This window comes from Phocoena sinus, chromosome 15 (genome assembly GCF_008692025.1).
Source record: "Phocoena sinus isolate mPhoSin1 chromosome 15, mPhoSin1.pri, whole genome shotgun sequence".
Classification (NCBI taxonomy): Eukaryota; Metazoa; Chordata; class Mammalia; order Artiodactyla; family Phocoenidae; genus Phocoena; species Phocoena sinus.
The window spans coordinates 229,727-249,698 of NC_045777.1; the positions used below are offsets into that span (position 1 = coordinate 229,727).

A 19,972-nucleotide genomic window follows, 5' to 3' on the forward strand; every position below is an offset into this window, starting at 1 on the left:
GGCAGCTCCTCAACCAGAACACAGTTGGGTTTTTCCTTTTGCCAAAAGGCACTCAGTGAGCCAGGTGGTGAAATGTGAGTAAGGCCTCAGATTACACCGTAGTCCTACATCAGCACTGATCTCCTGAGCTCGACAGCTATGCTGTGGTTGCGTAAGAGAAGGTCCCCTTTTAGAGAAACACACACTGAAATGTCTAGAGGGAAAGGGCCACCACATGCGCAGTGCACTCTCAAACAGTTCAGGGAAAATAAGGGGCACGTGTGTGCCAGTGTGTGCACGAGGGGAGAACACAAAAGCAAACGTGGTGAAATGGGTAAATCTGGGGGAATCTAGGTGTAGGGTGTAAACGAATTCCTCTTACAGCTTTGCAACTTTTCTGTAAGTCTAAAGTTACTTTTAAATCAAAGGCTATTGGGCTTCCCTGGTGGCGCGGTGGTTAAGAATCCGCCTGCCAATGCAGGGGACACGGGTTTGAGCCCTGGTCTGGGAAGGTCCCGCATGCCGCGGAGCAACTAAGCCCGTGCGCCACAACTACTGAGCCTGCGCTCTAGAGCCCACGAGCCACAACTACTGAGCCCATGTGCCACAACTATTGAGCCCGTGCGCCTAGAGCCCGTGCTCCGCAACGAGAGGCCACTGCAGTGAGAAGCCCACGCACCGCAACAAAGAGTAGCCCCGCTCACCGCAACCAGAGAAAAGCCCGTGCACAGCAACGAAGATCCAACACAGCGGGCAGGGGCGGGGGCGGGGAAGAGGCTATCACATTTAAGGTATTAAAAGCTTCAAATGTTTTTATTGATCTTGAACTCATCATCTCTTCTCTGGAACACCACTCCGAGGAAATCATTTCAGAGGGGACAAGAGCTTCATGTGCAAATGTTTTCTGAAGTGCAGGTTACAGCAAAGACCAGAGGTAGGGACGGTCCAGAGTTCAGGGGTGAACAGCTGGGAAGGTTTGGGAGATGGATTCCAGGTCCAGCTTAGCAAGCGCTCAAATTCTAGCTCTGCAGCAGACTAACAGAAAACTGTACTCCTTACAGTTGCAACTTACGTTTAAAAATCAGGGACTTCCCTGGTGGCACAGTGACTAAGAATCCGCCTGCCAATGCAGGGGACACGGGTTCGAGCCCTGGTCCAGGAAGATCCCATGGACCATGGAGCAACTAAGCCCGTGCGCCACAACTACTGAGCCTGCGCTCTAGAGCCCACGCGACACAACTACTGAGCCTGCACTCTATAGGGCCCGTGAGCCACAATTACTGAGCCTGTGCTCCACAACAAGAGAAGCCACTGCAATGAGAAGCCCGCACACCCCAACAAAGAGCAGCCCCCACTCGCTGCAACTAGAGAAAGCCTGCGTGCAACAACGAGGACCCAATGCAGCCAAAAATGAATTAAGTAAATAAACAAATAAAATAAGATAAAAACCAGCAGATCAGAAAGATTCCCAAAGCAGAGCAGCTCCCCACAAACACAGACTCCAGGCCCACGCGGCCACACTCACGCTGTCGGCATCTTCCATCCACGTGTGCTTCCGGTCTTCCTCCTCAATGCCAATCCCGATCACGGCACGCATGACCGCCTGGCAGGTGGCCACACTCCCAGCCTTGTCACACTCCTCGGCATCCTGAAAGAGGGACACAGAACCGAACTTGCCACCCAGAGCTGCAGAAGCCTGACATGCGGACGCAGTGCCCGGATGGAGCGGGCTGCAGGTGGTGAGCTCCAAGGCTTCCGACGCCCTCGTGGCCCTGCCACTGCCCGCTGACTGTGCTCACCCTTCCCTGACACCCAGCAGGTGAGTACTCCACAAATCCCTGACCTACCCACTTAACAGACATCGCATAAGCACCTACTGTGTACAAAGTACTAGAGTAGGCAACTCAGTGGCCATAAGGGGTTGCTATGCAAAGAAAGTTCCAAAGCACTTGGGGGTAAAAGATGAGGTCACTCACACTCGTACTGTCGGCCTGGGATCCAGATTTGAAATGGACAAAAGGAAGAGCCACTCTAACCCAAAGAGGCAGACCTGACTGGGGGAAGGAGCCCGGCACACGGAAGGTGAGACAGAAACCTGGGGAGGGACCAGCCACCCGGGCGTTCCGGCAGGCAGGGGGCACGGGCTGACCAGCAGAAAAGCACTGGTCTTCAGGACAGCAGCTCTCAGGACAGGCAGAGAGAAGACCGTCGTGGTTCCAGAGACGAGACACCGAGTGCCACTGAAGCCTCCTGCACAGCCGGTGGGAAGGACCAGCAATGCAGAGAGGGACGCGCGTTTACACACGTCAGACCGACGACATCGAAGTGTGCGGGCAAAGGTGGGGACAGAGGTACATGCGTGCGGCTGAGGATGGACACAGCGACGACCTCTACCGCGGACAGCTTCAAGCTCCCTATCAAAACAAAACTCACACAGGCTGACCCAGCAACGCCTTTTAAGGAACATACTCCCAGTCGTTCAAAACGACGGATGCGCCAGGACGCTTCTGTAGTGCTGTCTGCAACAGCTAAAGGAGTAGGAAGCACCCTGCCGATGCCATCACCCAGAGACTCCAGGCTGGCTGGACACACCAAGCCAGGCTTCCCCGGCTGTGAGAGGAGCACAGCACAGCAGCCCTCGCCTGAGCCCCTCGGGCATGGTAATAAGCATCAGAAAGGCATCCCAGGCAGACGAGAGCCAAGGGCAAAGGCTCAGGAGAGGGCACAGGCTGACCCACAGCCAAGGGGCAGAGCTCAGCGCCCCAGAAGAGCACGGAGGGCAGAGCGCCAGGCACGAGAGAGGAGAGCCACACAAGGAGACAGCCCTGGGTATCCACTCTAGAGAGGGGCCCCCGCGCTCTCCACTGAGCACAACCCAGCACAGGCGGGCTGGGAAACCATCCAATAGGATTAGTGGGAGTGGTCCTCGGAGCACCGCTGGGTCCAGGAACAGCGCCCGTTCCCCACCGGCCAGAGCGGAGACCCCCAGGAGATACATGGCACTGAGCACAACACCCAGGAGAGTGAGTCCCAAACTGCCCCACACTGGCTACGGTCGGGTCCCACCCAGCAAGTGTCGAGGCAAGACCCACGGGGTCCAGAACGTTTCCAGTAACAGAACCACGCTCAACATCGAAGCCCCGAATGCTCACGGCGGCACAAAAGCATCTGGCACCCAACAAGGGAAAAGGCACAGCGTCCGCAGCAAAGCACACGTCATCAGGCATAAGGCAACCAGGCAGGACGGTTCATGATGAAGAAGATACTCAGTGTCTACCAAAGTCAACCCCAAAGCGACCCAGTGTTAGAAGGAGCAGACAAGGGCACTAAGACTATTATGATGATCACGGTCCACGTGTTCGAGTGTTATATGGCAACATGAAAGACGTGACAGAAGGTTTTTAAAAAGATCAAAATTCCTAGAAGTGAAAACTGCCAAGATCTAAGATGAAGAATGTCCTCGATGACATGAACAGCAGATTAGACGCTACAGAAGATTAGCGAAACCTGAGGACAAAGCAACAGAAGTTATCCAAGACAAAAACTGAAGAGAAAAAAAGAGTATCTCTGTAACCGACCAGAGCGAGGGCGTATGAGCTCACACCACACCCACAGGAAAGACTAGACGTCCCCCAGCTCCATGACCAGAGGTGGGGGCCTCACCACTGCTCTTCTAGCCGGGCAGGCAGAACGGGAAAATAAAAGGCACCGTGCTGGAAAAGAGGAAGTAAAACTGTATTTACAGACGGTATAATCCTATACATAAAAAATCCTAAAGAATCTGCTGAAACTATTACAATTTGATAAATGATTTCAGCAAGGTCACAGGACATAGATCAATATTTAAAAATCAATTGTATTACTACACACTAACAACGGACAACCTGAAAATGAAAGCAAGAAAAAATTCTATTTATGACAGCATCAAAAATAAAAAAGTACTTTAGATTACATAAAATAAGCGTAATATTAGTACACCTAAAACATTACTGAAAAAATTTTTTTAAAAAACTAAATAAATGGGGCCTTCCCTGGTGGCGCAGTGGTTGAGGGTCCGCCTGCCGATGCAGGGGACACGGGTCCGTGCCCCGGTCCGGGAAGATCCCACATGCCGCGGAGCGGCTGGGCCCGTGAGCCATGGCCGCTGAGCCTGCGCGTTCCGGAGCCTGTGCTCCACAACGGGACGGAGGCCAGTGAGAGGCCCGCGTACCGCAAAAAAAAAAAAACAAAAAAAAACCCCCTAAATAACTGGAAAGACACCCCACGTTCACTGACTGGAAGAGTTACTACTGTTAGGATGGCAACAGGTCCGCCCAGGTGATCTGTTCTATCAAAATCCCAGCTGGCTGTTTTGTAGGATGTGACAAGTTGACCCTAAAATTCGTATGAAAACACAAGAACCAAGCACAGCCGAAACAAATCTGTAAAGAGCAAAGTAGGAGGACTCACAGAGCCTCCTCTTTTCAAGGCCACAGCACAGTGTGGTGCTGGCACAAACCCAGACATACAGCCTAACGGAGCAGGACTGAGATTCCAGAAGTAAACCTCTACATTTATGACCCGCTGGTTCTCCACAGCACGGCCAGGACCTACTCAACAGGGGAAGATCTAGTGGTGCCGGCACAACAGGACATGCACTTGTAAAAGCGTGAAGTTCAACTCTTTTAAGGCAAATGGGTCACAGACCTAAATGTAAGCACTAAAAAATAAAAATCTTAAAAACACAGGCATGATCTTCACAACCTCAGGTTAGGGAAGGTTTCTTTGATATTGATACCTAAAGCATGAGTAACAAAAAGAAATAAATAAATTGGACTATATCAAAAACATTTGTGCTATAAGCAATACAATTACCTGACAAATGACTTGTATACAAATATATACAAAAAATTCTTACAACTCATAATAAAATAGATAATAAACAATAAAAAGATACATAACCCTACTATATTAAAACCCACTGAATTACCCACTTTAAATGGGTAAATTTTATGGACAATTATAGCTTAACAAACTGTTAAAAATGAAACAGAAAAAGAATAACTTAAAAATGAATAGATCACCATGAGCTGGAAGACAGCTTCAAGTAGCCTAAAGAGCAGGTAATTGTGCCTGAAAGAGAATGGTTGAAAGAAACAGGGGACACATATTCTCCAAATCCGATAAAATCTATAAATCTCACAGATCCAAGATACTGAATGAACTCTACACACAGGAAACATGAAAAACCACACCAAGTCAGATTACAATCAAACTGCTCAAAAACCCCGATACAGAAAAACATCTTAAATCAGACAGAAATCTAAAAAATTTTAATTTAATTTAAAAAAAAAAGTACGTACAGAGGAGCAAAGATGACAGCAGGTGTCTCGCTGGGAACAACCTAGGCAAGAACAGTGTCTTTAAACACTGAAAGAAAAAAACTGTCAACCTAGAATTCTACACCCAGAGGAAATATCTCTCCAAAGCAGGGAAGAAATAAAGGACTGTTTCCAGACATTTAAAAACTGGAAGAACTGACCATCAGGCCTGCACTGAAAGAAATGTTCAAAAAAGTCCGTCAGGCAGAAGGAAGATGACACCAGCTGGAAACCGGGATCCACACAAAGGAATGAGAATGTCAAAAATGGTTAAACAACACTAAATAAATAAGGAGCTGAATCTAGATGGTTCGATTTTAGAGATACACATGAGGCCTTGCACCTGAGATTTTAAAACACCGCCCCAACACAGGAAGGGAAGAGAACAGAGGTACTGATCCATCGCCACCTCCTTGGGAGGAAGGTGATGCTGGAGCAGCTCCAGTGCACCAGCTGGAGCCACTGGGAGGCGGGCGAGCAGCACCGCGGCGGCAGGGGCACGAGAAGGGAGGCGGCAGAGGGCTGGGGCCGCCTTCCGAGGCTGAGGGCGGTGGGTGAAGCACAGGGGCAGGACGAGGCAGGAGAGGGCAGCTGCGGCCTGGCGGCGGGTTAGAGTGCTTTCAAAGACCTCGCTGGCCACGATCTACAGACGTTAAAGATGGGGACCTGAGAGACAGAAGCTCTAAGGCTCACTCTATTAAATCGTATCCTCTCTACTGGAAACGTGGGGTTGGTCGCAAGCATCGGGACACTGAAGTTTCACCCTAGATGCACTCAGGCTTGCACCTCCGTAAAAAGCCACGAGGTGATCCATAAGGAGAAGCCACCCCTGTGCCTGCTGTGCCTGCCAGCGTGAGGACGGGCCTCTCAGGTGCCACCCCGATGTCCCCACCCTCCAAGGGACTCTGACGAGCAGGAGGGCGTCCGTGTTTAAAGTGGACACCGTGGCACCTGCCAACCTCACCTGGATCCACTGCTCGCGGTTGATCTCCACGCCGTTGGCCCGCAGGGAGGTGATGGCCCGGTCGATGATCTTCTCCACCATCTGCGTGTTCCCATTGGCCTCCTCCAGCTTGGCGGCCGTGATCCAGATGTGCCGGTCTGTAGGGATGTTCTCCCGGGCCTTATTTAAGACCTTGCGGGCATTTTCGTAGGTCTCTAGCCTGGCCAGGGCGAGCCAGAGCTGCACGGAGAGACCCGCCAGGTCAGGTGGACCCTCCACAGGCCACAGCCCTTGCACAAAATCCTTTGTACAAGTTTTCAAGGACCATTTTAAACAGGGCCCAGGAACGTGTGCGGCGGCATTTTCTGCCTCATCTGAAAGCTCTTTGGTTATGCTTCTGACTTACTTAGTGATGCGGTTAACATGAATAGTTGACGGGTTCTCAGCCCCGCGTTCCAAACACTGGTTAAAGGTACGCGGCATTAGGACAGAAGGTGTGCAGGGTGTGACTGTCACCTTCGCAAACTGAAAGGACACGGGTGTTCAGCTGTCCTGGAGTTTCTCACACCCCAGGATTTGATTATGCAACAGTTTATCACCAAAAATGTGTATGGGCTCTATTTATTTTTATGTAAATAAATTAAGATTGATTTTGTTTGGAGAATTTCACAACACCCCTTAGGATAATTAAAGACAGACTGGACATCATGAAATCATGACTAAAAGTCACTTCACAAAATGCTGTGAACAAGAAAATTTAAAACTAAAGAAATCCAAGTAGCTCTGAGGCACAGCCAACCTCCCACTGGCCAGCAGAAAGACATACCAGTCTTTTCTGTCACCCACCCTCCAGGTCCCACTGGCAAACTCCGAGCTGGACCAGGAGGCCGGGCCCTGAAGCAGAGAGCTCCGCGCGGAGCTCCCATGGGGTCGGGGCCGAGCTAGATTCTGCTCTGCGGTTCCCTGCAGGAGCATACGGTCACCGTGCCGCCTGGCGCTGGACCACAGGGCAGCAGCCCAGGCGTCCCTCAGCGAGCTCAAGGCCCAGCTGACACCTCCTGCAGACAGCGGCCCGGGCTCAGGCCTCTGCAGGGCAGGGCGGGGAGCACACGCACCTCCACGCTGGTGGGCTGACACCTCCTGCAGACAGCGGCCCGGGCTCAGGCCTCTGCAGGGCAGGGCGGGGACTCACCTCCACGCTGGTGGGGCAGCACTCCACGGCCCGGCTGAGCATGATTCTGGCATCTTCGGGCTCTTCCAGCTCCACGGCCGCCTTCCACAAGCGAACTGAGTTTGGAACGTGCTCAAGGGCTGGGAAAGGTCAAACAAGAAACCAGATCACAGAAAAACGGAAGTGAAAGCAAGATACTGCGTCACAGAGGATGCTGCTGCCAGCGAGCCCAGATGGCCTCTGCCCTGGGTGACGGGCCGGGACTTCACATGGGTCCCACGGGTCTGGACAGGACACAAAGAGACCGGGGCAGACGTCCCGAATCAGCAAGCAAGGGTGGCAGAGAAGGCTGTGCATCACCTCACACCCACTCACGCTTGAAAATCAACATGAGAAAATGAGGCAGCGCAGACCAGGCACCCGCTGCCCAGGAAGGGCCAGCCGAGTAGGCTACGTGTGAGCGAGTGTGCGGAAGTCACGGGGACACAAAGCGCCGACGACTCTGGGATCCGCATCTGCCCAGGACGGCAGAGCAAGGGCTCCTCCCCGGACCCCAAGGAGCACGAGAGCAAAGGCACCAGGTGCTGTACCACACCGGCAGCCTCGGGGCCTCAGTTCACACGAGTGACAGCAGGAAAGGGGGACCAGCTCCCAGGAGAAGCTATGACATCCTGCAGTCCAGAAACTCCCAAACCTCTGTTTAAGCAGCAGAGCCCTTCCTTCAGATGCAATTTACTGAAAGAGCCAAAACACTGGGCAGCTAAACACAGAGCCCTGCAGCAGGGGGACTAGGGAGGCTGAGGCAAGGCCTCCAGTCAGCCCCTGGCAGGAGTGACGGTGACTAAGAGCTGATGGAGGCGGGAAACCAGAACAGCCCAGAGGAGATCTTCTTTCTAGAAAACACGGGCCAAGCTTGCAGGAAACAGCCCTAAGATTCAACGGTGCAGAATCTGCGGCCCTCACCAAGTCTCTCGCGTTCTTCCCTTCAGCAGAAGCAGCCCCTCCCACCTCTGGGAGACGGGCTTCCCTCCTTTATAGGCCCTGTAAAAACGGGGCACCCCTCTCCCCTTTATAGGCCCTTGAAAACGGGGTGCCCCTCCTCTCCTATGGCCAAACCAGATGGCAGTGGCTCCAGGTCACCGCACTCCACGCCAGTCCCTCCCCGGCTGGTGAGCAGGAAGCAGCACGGGCCCGAGATGCTTAAGACCAGTGGGCCAGAGGTGGGGAGACATACCCCACGAACCCCAGGGGCCCACCCCCAGTGAGTTTCAAAGGTCCCATGGTCCAGGGCTCATGGGGACCTCCCCTCTATGACAAAAAACACGCTGCCACTCCGGAGCCACCTGCCATGGAAGACGATGCCCCAGCCTGCGGCCCAGGGCTCTGCAAGGACCACAGCGCCGCCAGCCTGCAAAAGAGGTGCAGCCAAGGGCTTGGCCCCTGGGCTTCCCTGGCCTGACCACACCCGTTACTCGGCCCAGCGCCGGCAGGGCGCCAGCTGCGGGACCCTCGCAGGAGGACACACGCGGTGACAGCGGTGCTTCTCGCTCGACCAGGACCCCCGGGGCCAGGAGGGAGCGCTGACAGGCACGTGGCCGCGGGCTGCATGTCGTCATCCCTGGGGGAGCCTGGTCCCCGTCCCCACGAGTTTGAACTCAGCTGTCCAGAGGTCTCATCCCGAGGGACGATGTGCCCACCAAGGCCTGTGGCCATGGTTCTCCTGCACTGGAGGCTGAGGCTGACCCAGTTCTCTGGCCTCCACGTGTTGCCAGACCAGCCCCGGCTGGCGAGGTGAGCCCTGACCCGCACGGTGAGACGAGTCTGCCACCGTGTGCGGGAGGAGAGACCTCAACCACAGCCCAGAGCGGCGTCCTGAGGCCTGGCCGAGCAGTCCCGCCTCCCGGAGTGACGGTCACCAGGAAGCACAGCAGCCCAAGACAGCCAAGACCACCGAGGGAACAGCCCCTCAGCAGTGATGTCAGATAAGGAGGCCTGCGGGCGCCCGCCCCGTCCGCCCCCCCAGCCCTGCCTGCCCCCTCCCCCGGTCACACACCACGCCAGTGGCCATGGGGTCATAAACTTCACCCCGCGATGGGCATGAGGCCCCACTTTTCGGGAGAGACTGGGAACTCCTCTGTTGGCATTTCATCTACCCCACAGGTACAGAGCTGAAGCCAACCACTGCTGACGAGTCCAGATCTCACCAAGGTGCTCCCCAGAGACCGTCCACCGCGCCAGGTCAAGGCTACCTCCAAGAGTTGTGGCCAGCCGGGGTGGAAGGGCCGGCCCGGTCAGGAACGGAGCAGTCTGAACTAGACAGCCTGCGATCAGAGGCCAACGCACTCTCTGGCCCTTGGCCCCAAGGTGGGGACACATGGTGCCATCCTGCACTCACTTTATGGACCAGAGCACACTGGCTGGAGACAGAGTCACTCCACCGCTCCAGGCCTGCACGATTAGCAGAGGAACACGGTGCTTGACACCTTCATCGTGAGCGAAGCCCACAGGAAGCAGCCCCGCAGCCTGGCCCCCGGAGCTCAGCGCTCACAGGCCCACAGGGGCCCTTACAGATGACAGCACGCAGACTGAGGCCAAGCACCCACCCCACGTCACTCAGCCTCCTAAGGCCTCAGGTCTCAAGTAGCATGTGAAGCTCAAGTTCTCCCATCAAAGGACCACAGTGTCAGCTGCACCAGCTGGGACCCAGAGCTCAAGCAGAACCTGAGAGCTGGCACGGAGTCCTCCCCAGTCACTGACGGAAGTAACTGTCATTGGTTTCCAAATATCAGATCCTTCCAGCAGTAGCTGTCAGGTTCACCAAGAGCTAAAGGAGGCATCGCCAGCCGTGCCCCAGGCACCTAGAGAAAAGAGCACTGTTTTTGGAAACACTCTAAGGACGGGGAAGGCCAGGAACAGGGCCGGAGAGCAGGGTGGAGGCCAGCTGGGGCTTCACGCTCCCCCCGCCTTCGCGCAGCCTGAAGGAAAGCAGAGCCGGGAGGCCCAGGACGGCCTGGAAACCGATCACTCGACACTCCCCTGGAGGCCCCCTTCCAGGCCCCGTCCCCTCTCCAAATCTGAAGCCAACTGGAAATGAACCCAGGTAATCTGGGGGTGAACAGGGAGTGGCCACAAAGCCATTCTGACCATTCATCACATTGTGGCAGGGGAAATTCAGTAGAGCTTTCCTAAATAAATCGTGCTAATTACCCAAAGTTTAATGTGTTTGTCATCAGAGAACTATTTTCCTGGCTGAAAAGAGATGAGCTGATTTCTATAAACCAAAACAGGTGCTGACTTTCCGCCCCGGCCTCATTTTAAGTGTGGCAGGGCTGCAATCAAGAAACCAGACCTGAGAGGAAAACACACTGGAACACACACACACCTTCACACGCGGTCAGGGTAACACACAAGGTGGCCACCACCTGGCCCCTAACAAACACAGAGGGTAGAGCGCCACAGGCCGCAGCCAACAACCCCTGCACATCTGACATCACACGCCCCTGACGGTTCACGTAAACACACACCTTAGAAACAAGAGCTGGAAACTGCCCACTGCAAGCTGCCCTCAATTCCCCAAAACACACCTATTTTACCCACACTACAAATTCAAGGGGAACAAGCCGTCTGCACAGGCTTACTCCAGGTCAGCCCTCCGACCAGCTGGTGCTGAATCTGGAACAAAAGTCAAAAGCAGCGTCTCCTCTACGGCTCCAGTGAAGGGAGCAAAGCTGTTCTTTTCTCACTTTTGCAACAATGAAAAGCAAACTACCCACAAAAGCTCCATCTTGGGGGCCTCCCTGGTGGCGCAGTGGTTGAGAGTCCGCCCGCCGATGCAGGGGACACGGGTTCGTGCCCCGGTCCGGGAGGATCCCACATGCCGCGGAGCGGCTGGGCCCGTGAGCCATGGCCGCTGAGCCTGCGCGCCCGGAGCCTGTGCTCCACAACGGGAGAGGCCACAACAGTGAGAGGCCCACGTACAGCAAAAAAAAAAAAAAAGCTCCATCTTGGCAGTGACTCCTAGGTGGACACAGTTTCCCCGGCATGCAAACCATTCAGCGTGCCACGAGCCAACGGCACACACACCAACACACTGCCCTGCAGGAGTTTCCCAAGATGGGAAGCAGTTAATTCACGTGCCACTCTAGTGCGACCACCGAGGCAGTTAAGACTCAGACCCGAGTGGCACCTTCTACCTGCTGCGGGCAGAAACGGGAAGGCTAGCGCCGCAAGGCCAGCTTCTAGTGGCTCCCTCGCCCTGCACACAGTACCTGCACACAACATTCCACAGCGCCACAGAGCACCTGCCCTCACCCAAGGCCACACAGCAGGAAAGGGCAGCTCAGCCAGAAGCTTCCCTGACAGAGGCTCCAAGGGCAGAAGCAACCCAGGGCAGACGAAGGCCTGGAGAGTGTCCCCCACTCTCTAAGCCCTCCCAGCAGAGCCCGAGCGAAGCAGCGGCGAGGCTGCTCCCCGGGCCAGCAACAGAGCAGTGGGGCTGCCCCCCACCTCCAGGTACACAGCCAGGCGGCGCCGCTCCTGCCGGGTCCCTAAGGGAGGCTCACCTTTTCGAAGAACCCGCTTCTTGGCGCGGATGTCTGTCTCCAGCTCAGCCGCTCTGATGTAAATCCTAACGGACTGTGGGAGGTGACGGACAGCTTGGGCCACCACGGCCTTGGCTGTGTCCCCAGGCTGCAACCTCGCTGCTTCCAGCCACACATCTTCACTCTGGAGGGCAAAGGAACAGGACAGACAGTGTACGCACAGGCTGGTGGGGCGGCAGGCACCCCCGAAGGGCACACACGAGCCTTGGAGACAGGGGGGCCAGGGTCCTCCCACCCGCGGGGCCCGGGGTTTACGGTGAGCTGGGCGCCCAGCACGCCTGCGCCAGAGACCCCCTGAAAGCCCCACACAGGGGAGCGTAGCTACAGCACGTCTGTGCCTGCGTGGGAAAGACACGCCACCACGCTGTGAGGAGAGCACAGCCGGCGCTCAGGGTAGGAAGTCAACCCACGACGAGGTGGAGACACACAGGCAGGCAGCCCTGCGTCTGCCTGGGAGGTTCGGATTGATGCTAACGTCCTGGGGGAAGGATTCGCAGGGCACCTCTGGCTGTCAGGGTGCCCTAGCCTTCACAGTGAGCGTACAGTCCCTCAGAGGGTCTCAGGACTTTCTGGAGCTGATCCAATCACACCCCCTAAGAGTCAGGCCCACCTCCAGGTTTCTGACGTCAGGGAGGGCGAAGGGCTGACCAGCCTTGGTCTCTCTAGTTAAGGTTATCTCCCTGTTGAAGTAGTGGCAGTCAGGCTTTCACTCCAAGTAAAAATAAGCAGGAAAAACCCTTTCCCAACTTTTCTTCCCCTCCTCGCCTGTCCCACCGCCTGCAGCTTCAACACCAAAAGGCAGGCAATTCCCTCCAAGCCCAGCTCACTCCCACGGTGTCCTGCGCGGCCCAGACGCTGAAGCCCCTCAGGGGCAGGGTGCAGCTTGGGGAGGGCGCCCTACCTTGGGGCACATCTCTGTCCCCTTCATGATGAGGTTCCGAGCCACCTGCAGCTTCCCAGTGACTTCCTCCAGGCGGGCCGACGCGATCCAGGCTGGCGGGTGGTGAGGGTTTGTCTCCCGAACAGACTTGAGCAGCAGCCTGGCCTTCTTGATGTCACTGTGCAGGCGAGAAAGCACTGGGTCAGGCCACCACCTGCTGAGGGCGCCCGGCCCGGAGGAGGGTGCCACTGCAGACAGTGTCCAGACCGTCACATCTGATGCCCCTGCCGACAGAACCAAGTCAGAACTCAGTCGGCACCCTTCCAAGTCCGCGGCACCTCCACACACACGGGCATCGAGCCCAAGGTCAAGGTCAGAAACATGGGACGCAATCGGCAAGCTGCTCGCTAGCTCGGCACACACACAGATTTGGAATGTCATCTGTAACAAATTTAATGTCCACAGTGAACGGGTACAGATATATTTTAAAGGAGAAATCAAACGACCCCGCTCTACCTTTCTTAGAACATCCACCTCCTGTTCTGGCTGCATATTTTTCAAATAAAATCCAACACATTCCCGGCAAGCCGAGCCCACCCAGCCACTGGCCCTGCAGGGTACTCACTTGATGTCCCCTCCGTGAGTCGGGATCATGGAATTCAAATCTGTCAGATAGCCTTTGGGGTCAACCACAGTCTGCCCACTCACCGAGTCAGATACCTGCAAGACAGGCCAAGCCCAGCTAGTCGGACAGAGCCAGGACTGCCTGGAACGAAGTCCTCGGAGGGTCCCTGGAGCCCCTTCCCCTAATCCCGACTACCAGTGGGCATGGGAACTTTTAAGTAAGAAAACAACCTTAACTCAAACAATAGTTTGTAACGATAATAAGCAAATTTCACCCATACAGAACAAAGATTTTATAAAAAAAAGAAAACATAAAAGTCCCAGGGTGGAAAAGCCTAACTGAACATAAGGTCCACCTAAGAATGAGTGAAACCCGGAAATCACAAAGATTGATGATTTCAGCTAATGTTCTTTACATTTTCATGGAGCAGTTCATTGTAGCATTCTCTCAAGTTGTGTCTTAAAGTTACCATGACAACGACAAAAAACAAAACAACCTGAGTAAAAAGTGGGCAAAAATGCAGCAGGACAAGGAAAGGATGAGAGGAAAAGCGACGGGAAGAAAGAAAACTCCCTTTGTTTGCAGGCAACTTGACTGATTATCTATGTAGAAAATTTGAAAAAAATCAACAAAAAACTCCCAGAACTAATAAGTAATTACAGCAGGGCTGCAGGATACAAGGCTAATATCGATCACCGTCCTACATACCAGCAGTGAATATGTCGAATCTGAAATTAAAAACACAACAACATTTACAAGAGCACCCAAAACTGTGAAACACGGTGGACCCTTGAACACGGGTTTGAACGGCGTGGGTCCACTTATACCTGGATTTTTCCCCTCAGCACATACCACACCGCTCCACGATCTGCAGCTGGCTGAACCAACGGCCGTGGACGGCCCTCAACTGCGCACAGGGTCAGTGCTCCCAACAGCCCACGCTGTTCAAGGGTCAACCATACCTAGACGTTAACCTGACAAATACATACAAGACCTGTAGGAGGAAAAACTACGAAGCCTTAACAAATGAAGTCAAAGAAAAACTAAATCAATGGAGAGAGAGTATCGTCAAGATGTCAGTTCTTCCCAACTTGATCTGTAGATCCAACACATTCCCAATCAAAATCCCCGTTACTTTGTAGATATTGACAAGCAGATTCTAAAGTTCACATGGAGAGGAGGCAAAGGACCCAGAACAGCCACCACAAAATTGAAGCAGAAGAACAAAGTCGGAGAACACGACCCAACTTAAAGACTTTACTATAAAGTTATAGTAATGAAGACAGTGTGGTACTGGCAAAAAAGACCTCCTAGAAAACAACACAGGAAGAAATCTACATGACCTGAGGTTTGGCAGTGACTTTTTAGATACTACATCATCAAAGGCACAATCCATGAAGATAAGAATTGATAAGCTGGACTTCATTAAAATTAAAAATTTCTGTCTGTGAAAGACACTGTCAGGAGAATGAAAAAACAAGCTATAGCCAGGAGGAAGCATTTAGAAAAGACATATCAGATAAAGAACTGTTATCCAAAATACACAGAGAACTCTTAAAACTCAAGAAAACACAAATCCCAGGGAATTCCCTGGCGCTCTCACTGCCAAGGGCCGGGTTCAATCCCTGGTCGGGGAACTAAGATTCTGCAAGCCACGCAGCATGACCCCCCAACCCGCACCCCCCCCCAAAAAAGGGCAAATGACTTGAATAGACATCTCTCCAAGGATGAGATACAAACTACCAATAAGCACATGAAAAGATGTTCAACGTCACCAATCAGGGAAATGCCAATGAAAAACCACCATGAGCTACTACTTCACACCCATGAGGATGGCTACTATCAAAATGCCAAGAGTAACCAATATTGTCCAGGATGCAGAGAAACTGGAACCCTTGTGCAGTGCTACCCTGCTGGAAACCTAAAATGGTGCAGCTGCTGTGGAAAACAGTATGGTGGTTCTTCAAAAAAGTAAACCTAGAATTACCGTGTGCCCCAGAAATTCCACTTCTGAGTTTATATCCAAAAGAACTGAAAACGGAAACTGAAAACTGAACAGATATTTGTACACCAAGGCTCACAGGAGCATTAGTCACAATTGCCAAAAGGTGGAAGCAACCCAAGTGTCAGGACAGATAACAAGATAAACAAAATGCGGCTTATACATACATACGATGGAGCATCACTCAGCTTCGAAAAGGAAGGAAATCCTGACACCTGCTACAACATGCATGAGCCTTGAGGACATAAATGAAAGTATGTGAAATAAACCAGCCACAAAAGGACCAATACTGTATGAATCTATTCATATGAGGTCCCTAGAACAGTCAATCCACAGAGACAGAAAGCAGGACGGTGGGGCCAGGGGCTAAGGTAGGGGCTGAGGAGTGCGTGTCTAATATGGACAGAGTCTCCGTTTGGGAAGACGAGGAAGCGCCGCGGATGATGGTGGTGATGGGGCACAATATGCATGCGCTCAATGCCCCTGAGCTCTACACTCAGTAACGGCTAAAACTTTAAGTTTTACCTTATACATACCTTAGCACAAAACATTACTATTTTTTCTCTACATTTTACACACAAGCGTGAAGGATAAACAACAAACTAGATCTACGCAAGGTAAATGAAGCTGAACTTCACCACTCACAAGGATGCAAATTAAATGGAGGCTTGTTGGAGGGAATGGGCCTCCCAGATTGGTGAAGACAAAGACAAAGGCCCCCAGACCAGAGCTGCCAACGGGGTGGGTGTGGGGGGTGATCGATGGCACAGCCAGCTCCCCCATGTTGCTGAGTGTGGAATGTCGTGCCTTTGAGAGACAATTCGGCACCTAAGTGAAAATATGCCAATCCACCAATTCCACTTTAAAGATACTGTAAAAATATTTACTTAAATCTGCAAAGATAGAAGCAGGAGGAGTTCATCAAAACATGGTTTGTGGGACTTTCCTGGTGGCGCAGTGGTTAAGAATCCGCCTGCCAATGCAGGGAAGACGGGCTCGATCCCTGACCTGGGAAGATTCCCACATGCCACGGAGCAACTAAGCCCGCGCGCCACAACTACTGAGCCCGCGTGCCCTAGAGCCCACGTGCCATAACAACTGAAGCCTGAGCGCCTGGAGCCCCCGCTCCACAACAAGAGAAGCCACCGCAACGAGAAGCCCACAAACCTCAACGAAGAGCAGCCCCCGCTCGCTGCAACTAGAGAAAAGCCTGCATGCAGCATCGGAGACCCAACGCAGCCAAAAATAAACAATAAATTTATTAAAAAATAAAAAAAACATGGTTTGTAACCACGAACAAGCAGAAACCACCCAAAAGGTCCATCAATCAAAGACGAAATCATGATATTCACAATGAACTACTCTCCAACTTTAAAGTAAATACATATCTAGTAGCATGAAAACGTGCAACTTTTTGGATCTGTAAGCTACTACTTATTCTTTTTACCGTAAAATACCTGCTCACCGTAAAAAACTCAAGTATAGCAAAAGCTCAATTAAAATTTAAGTTTTCCACTGAAGCAACAGGAATGGCTGAGTACTTCACTCTGCTGTTTTTCTAAGTATGTGTGAAATTTTTCCATAAAAATGTTTAACACAAAGCATTCCCCAGTGGTGTGGGTGTGCCGCCCTGGTCACGTCCTGGCCTGTGCAGGTCCGCACTCTCTTCAACACACGCGACTACTCTGGGTCCGGTTTCCACGTGCATGACTCCTTCCCGATTTGCTGCTTCTCTTGACTTTACAGTGCTTTCTATCGTGCAAAAGTTTTTCATTTGTACGTAGTCAATTTGAAAGTATTTTCCTTCACGGTTTCTGACGTGCATGTCATATGAGAAAGGGTCTTCACTCTGCCTGGGTTTTCTAGAGCACGGAACCAAGTGCACGCCCCGTAAGGACACAAGGATTCACTAGGGTGCAGGAGGAACACACGTACGTTTAACTTTTATGCAAAGAGGGAAGGGCATTAAGCGACATCAACAGGAAGCACGTGGCTTGTCACGAGCGCCTGTCTGGGCTGCTCCTCAGGCAGCCCTCTGTCACCTGCCACAGACCCCACGCCCCAAGGGAGCAGGAGAACCGCATCAGGTGGCCCTTCGCTGCTGGCACCAAATGCAGCACACCTGTGCCCGCCCTCTGGGTCGACACTCGCACCAGCCTGCGTGCAGAATCCCATCACACTGTGTAACGGGACAGGGAACTGGACATGTCACAGGTCTGTTTAACGTGTGACGAAGTCCTTCAAAGGGTGAACTTTTCACAAATATAAATTAGCTTTATAAGCAAAACCAAAAATTCTTTAAAATGATCTGTAGGAAAATAACGCATGACACAACCTCTCACCTGGCTCAGCCTCATGTCCATCAAAGTGTTCCTGGCTTGGCCGATCTTCCTCATGTCCAGCTCACCTGTGCCGGGTGTCATCAATCCAGGTGTCATCCCACCTGGGTATGGAGTGTTCAGTCCGCCTGGATAGGGCGTGTTCAGACCTCCAAATTGCTGGGGGAAGCAAGGACAAAACGCTGGCTTGCGTTTGCATGCATTTCATTCGCATCTCTGGAAACTCTTTCCACTGGAGCCCGACGTCTGAACCGTCGGACAGACTCAGCCGCGGCACAGGACGAGCACATACTCCGGCTCCTCCAGCGCTGCCCCCGTCCCCCGTCCTGATCTGTCCGACCAGACACAAGGAGCCCCGTTCGCCTTCTCTGTGGGTACTCACAGTCTGCCGGGGATCTACCGAAGTGTGGTTCTCTCCAGTCTGTAGATGTTTGGCAAAGAAGCTGTCGGGAACGGGGGTCAGCTTCTCATAGCGGGGGTTCCGCTGCCGCTTGTTTCTGGCATCGCCGACCTCAGGGATGCTCAGCCACTCTTCTTCTGTGACTTCTGCCAACTTCCTCTGGAAACACCCGGCCCCCAAACATTAATTCTCTGGCAGAATTGCACATGCACAAGAAAAATTATGTTCTCCCTGACCCCTATCGCCCAAATCATGATACCTTAAGGACTCTGATGCAGACACGGTTTATCTACTTTGCTTAGAAAAATCAACCTGTTGGATCTGCTCTACTTCACTCAGATTTAAATTGTTCTGTCAAAGCCCGGGGAACGCAGTTCAGAAAACCTGATGTCTAAATGGACATAGTTACAAAGTTACAAAGAAAATCAGCTCCTCTGTCCTCCCTCTTCTGCACACACACGTATAATTAAGCACACCCAAGCAGGGCCCTTCTTCTACCCTCTGAATTAAAGAAAGGGCAGAGTGAGCAAAGTTGTGCTCATCTCATCAGCTGTGCCCCAGAGCGTCTGTTCTCCGCTGGGAAGGCCACGAGGAACAGCAGGCCACCCCTCTGCTCACTTTGAGATCTGAGAACTGCTGCTGGATTTTGGGGCGCTCCATACGGTATTTCTCGATTTCTTCTTTCTCCCTCTGCTCCCTAGAAGTAAAACGCGTGCACATGTTAGAAATCCTGGATGTCCATCCTGAAACAGTCACTTTATCACCCTTCCTAATTAAATCACCAAAAAGAGTGATTCCACACACTTAGCAGTTAAATCAAATCGATTTTAAGGCAACAATGGATACGTTCACAAATAACTCAACTCGCTACCAGATAAAAACATGCAGAACTCACTAAAATAAAAAGCAAGTTGTCTTACTCCATTAAATACCTGCATTTAAACACAAGTATATTTACTGCTTTAAAATTCTATAAAGTCCCAAAGGTAGGGCCATCCTCTGAATAACTCAGCTCAGAAGAAAAGCTGAACCGTTGTCCTAGTTGCCCACCCAAATGGGTTCCTGGTGACTTAGGACCAGGTCACACGTGAACTCAAAGAGCCGTGGGCAATGGTGACGAGTATCGACCAAGTTAGGCAAACCGGAGTAGACATGAGCCCGGCAGCCAGGGCTTCCCAACGCTGAGATGTATATTTCCCTCCACAAGGTTAGACAGGAACTTGAATGCGTTGTGAATAACGACGTGCTTGGAAAAGACAAACACCTCTCGACTGGCTGGAGACAGCCTGGCGCCACGGCTCCTGACAGGAAGCAGCTCGCACAGATACCATCAGGTCTTCTGGCCAAAGATGCTCCACCGGATCCGAATAAAGCCTCAGGCTCCAGCTTCCAATCTGCAGGCAACGCTGAGAGCGCAACGGGTAAAAGGGTGCCGCCCCGTAAAGGGGTGACGGTGGCTAGGAGACATGCCTGAGGAGTGGCGCTGACTGTGTCACGGCTCGTAAAAGGCAGTTCTACAAAGTTCTGGGGACAAGCGGGGAACAGTGGATGCGGACTGGCTACCAGGTAACAAGGATGGACTGCTCAGCACCAGGGCGAACTGACCCCAACGGGAGCCAGCAAAGCCCACCTGCAGAAGCAGAAGAAGCAAACGTGCAAACCGAATAGTGCA

General features: G+C 52.7%; 1 protein-coding gene across 1 annotated transcript in view; it reads right to left on the minus strand.

The window, feature by feature from the left end:
* The window catches only part of PRPF6 (pre-mRNA processing factor 6), a 34,649-nt gene that overhangs the window by 10,073 nt on the left and 4,604 nt on the right, over nucleotides 1-19,972 (minus strand). The window contains 9 exon segments of the mRNA XM_032604605.1: nucleotides 1,505-1,627; nucleotides 6,304-6,522; nucleotides 7,475-7,593; nucleotides 12,016-12,178; nucleotides 12,956-13,112; nucleotides 13,560-13,654; nucleotides 17,904-18,059; nucleotides 18,283-18,459; nucleotides 18,919-18,997. Coding sequence (XP_032460496.1) covers nucleotides 1,505-1,627; nucleotides 6,304-6,522; nucleotides 7,475-7,593; nucleotides 12,016-12,178; nucleotides 12,956-13,112; nucleotides 13,560-13,654; nucleotides 17,904-18,059; nucleotides 18,283-18,459; nucleotides 18,919-18,997 — 1,288 coding nt within the window.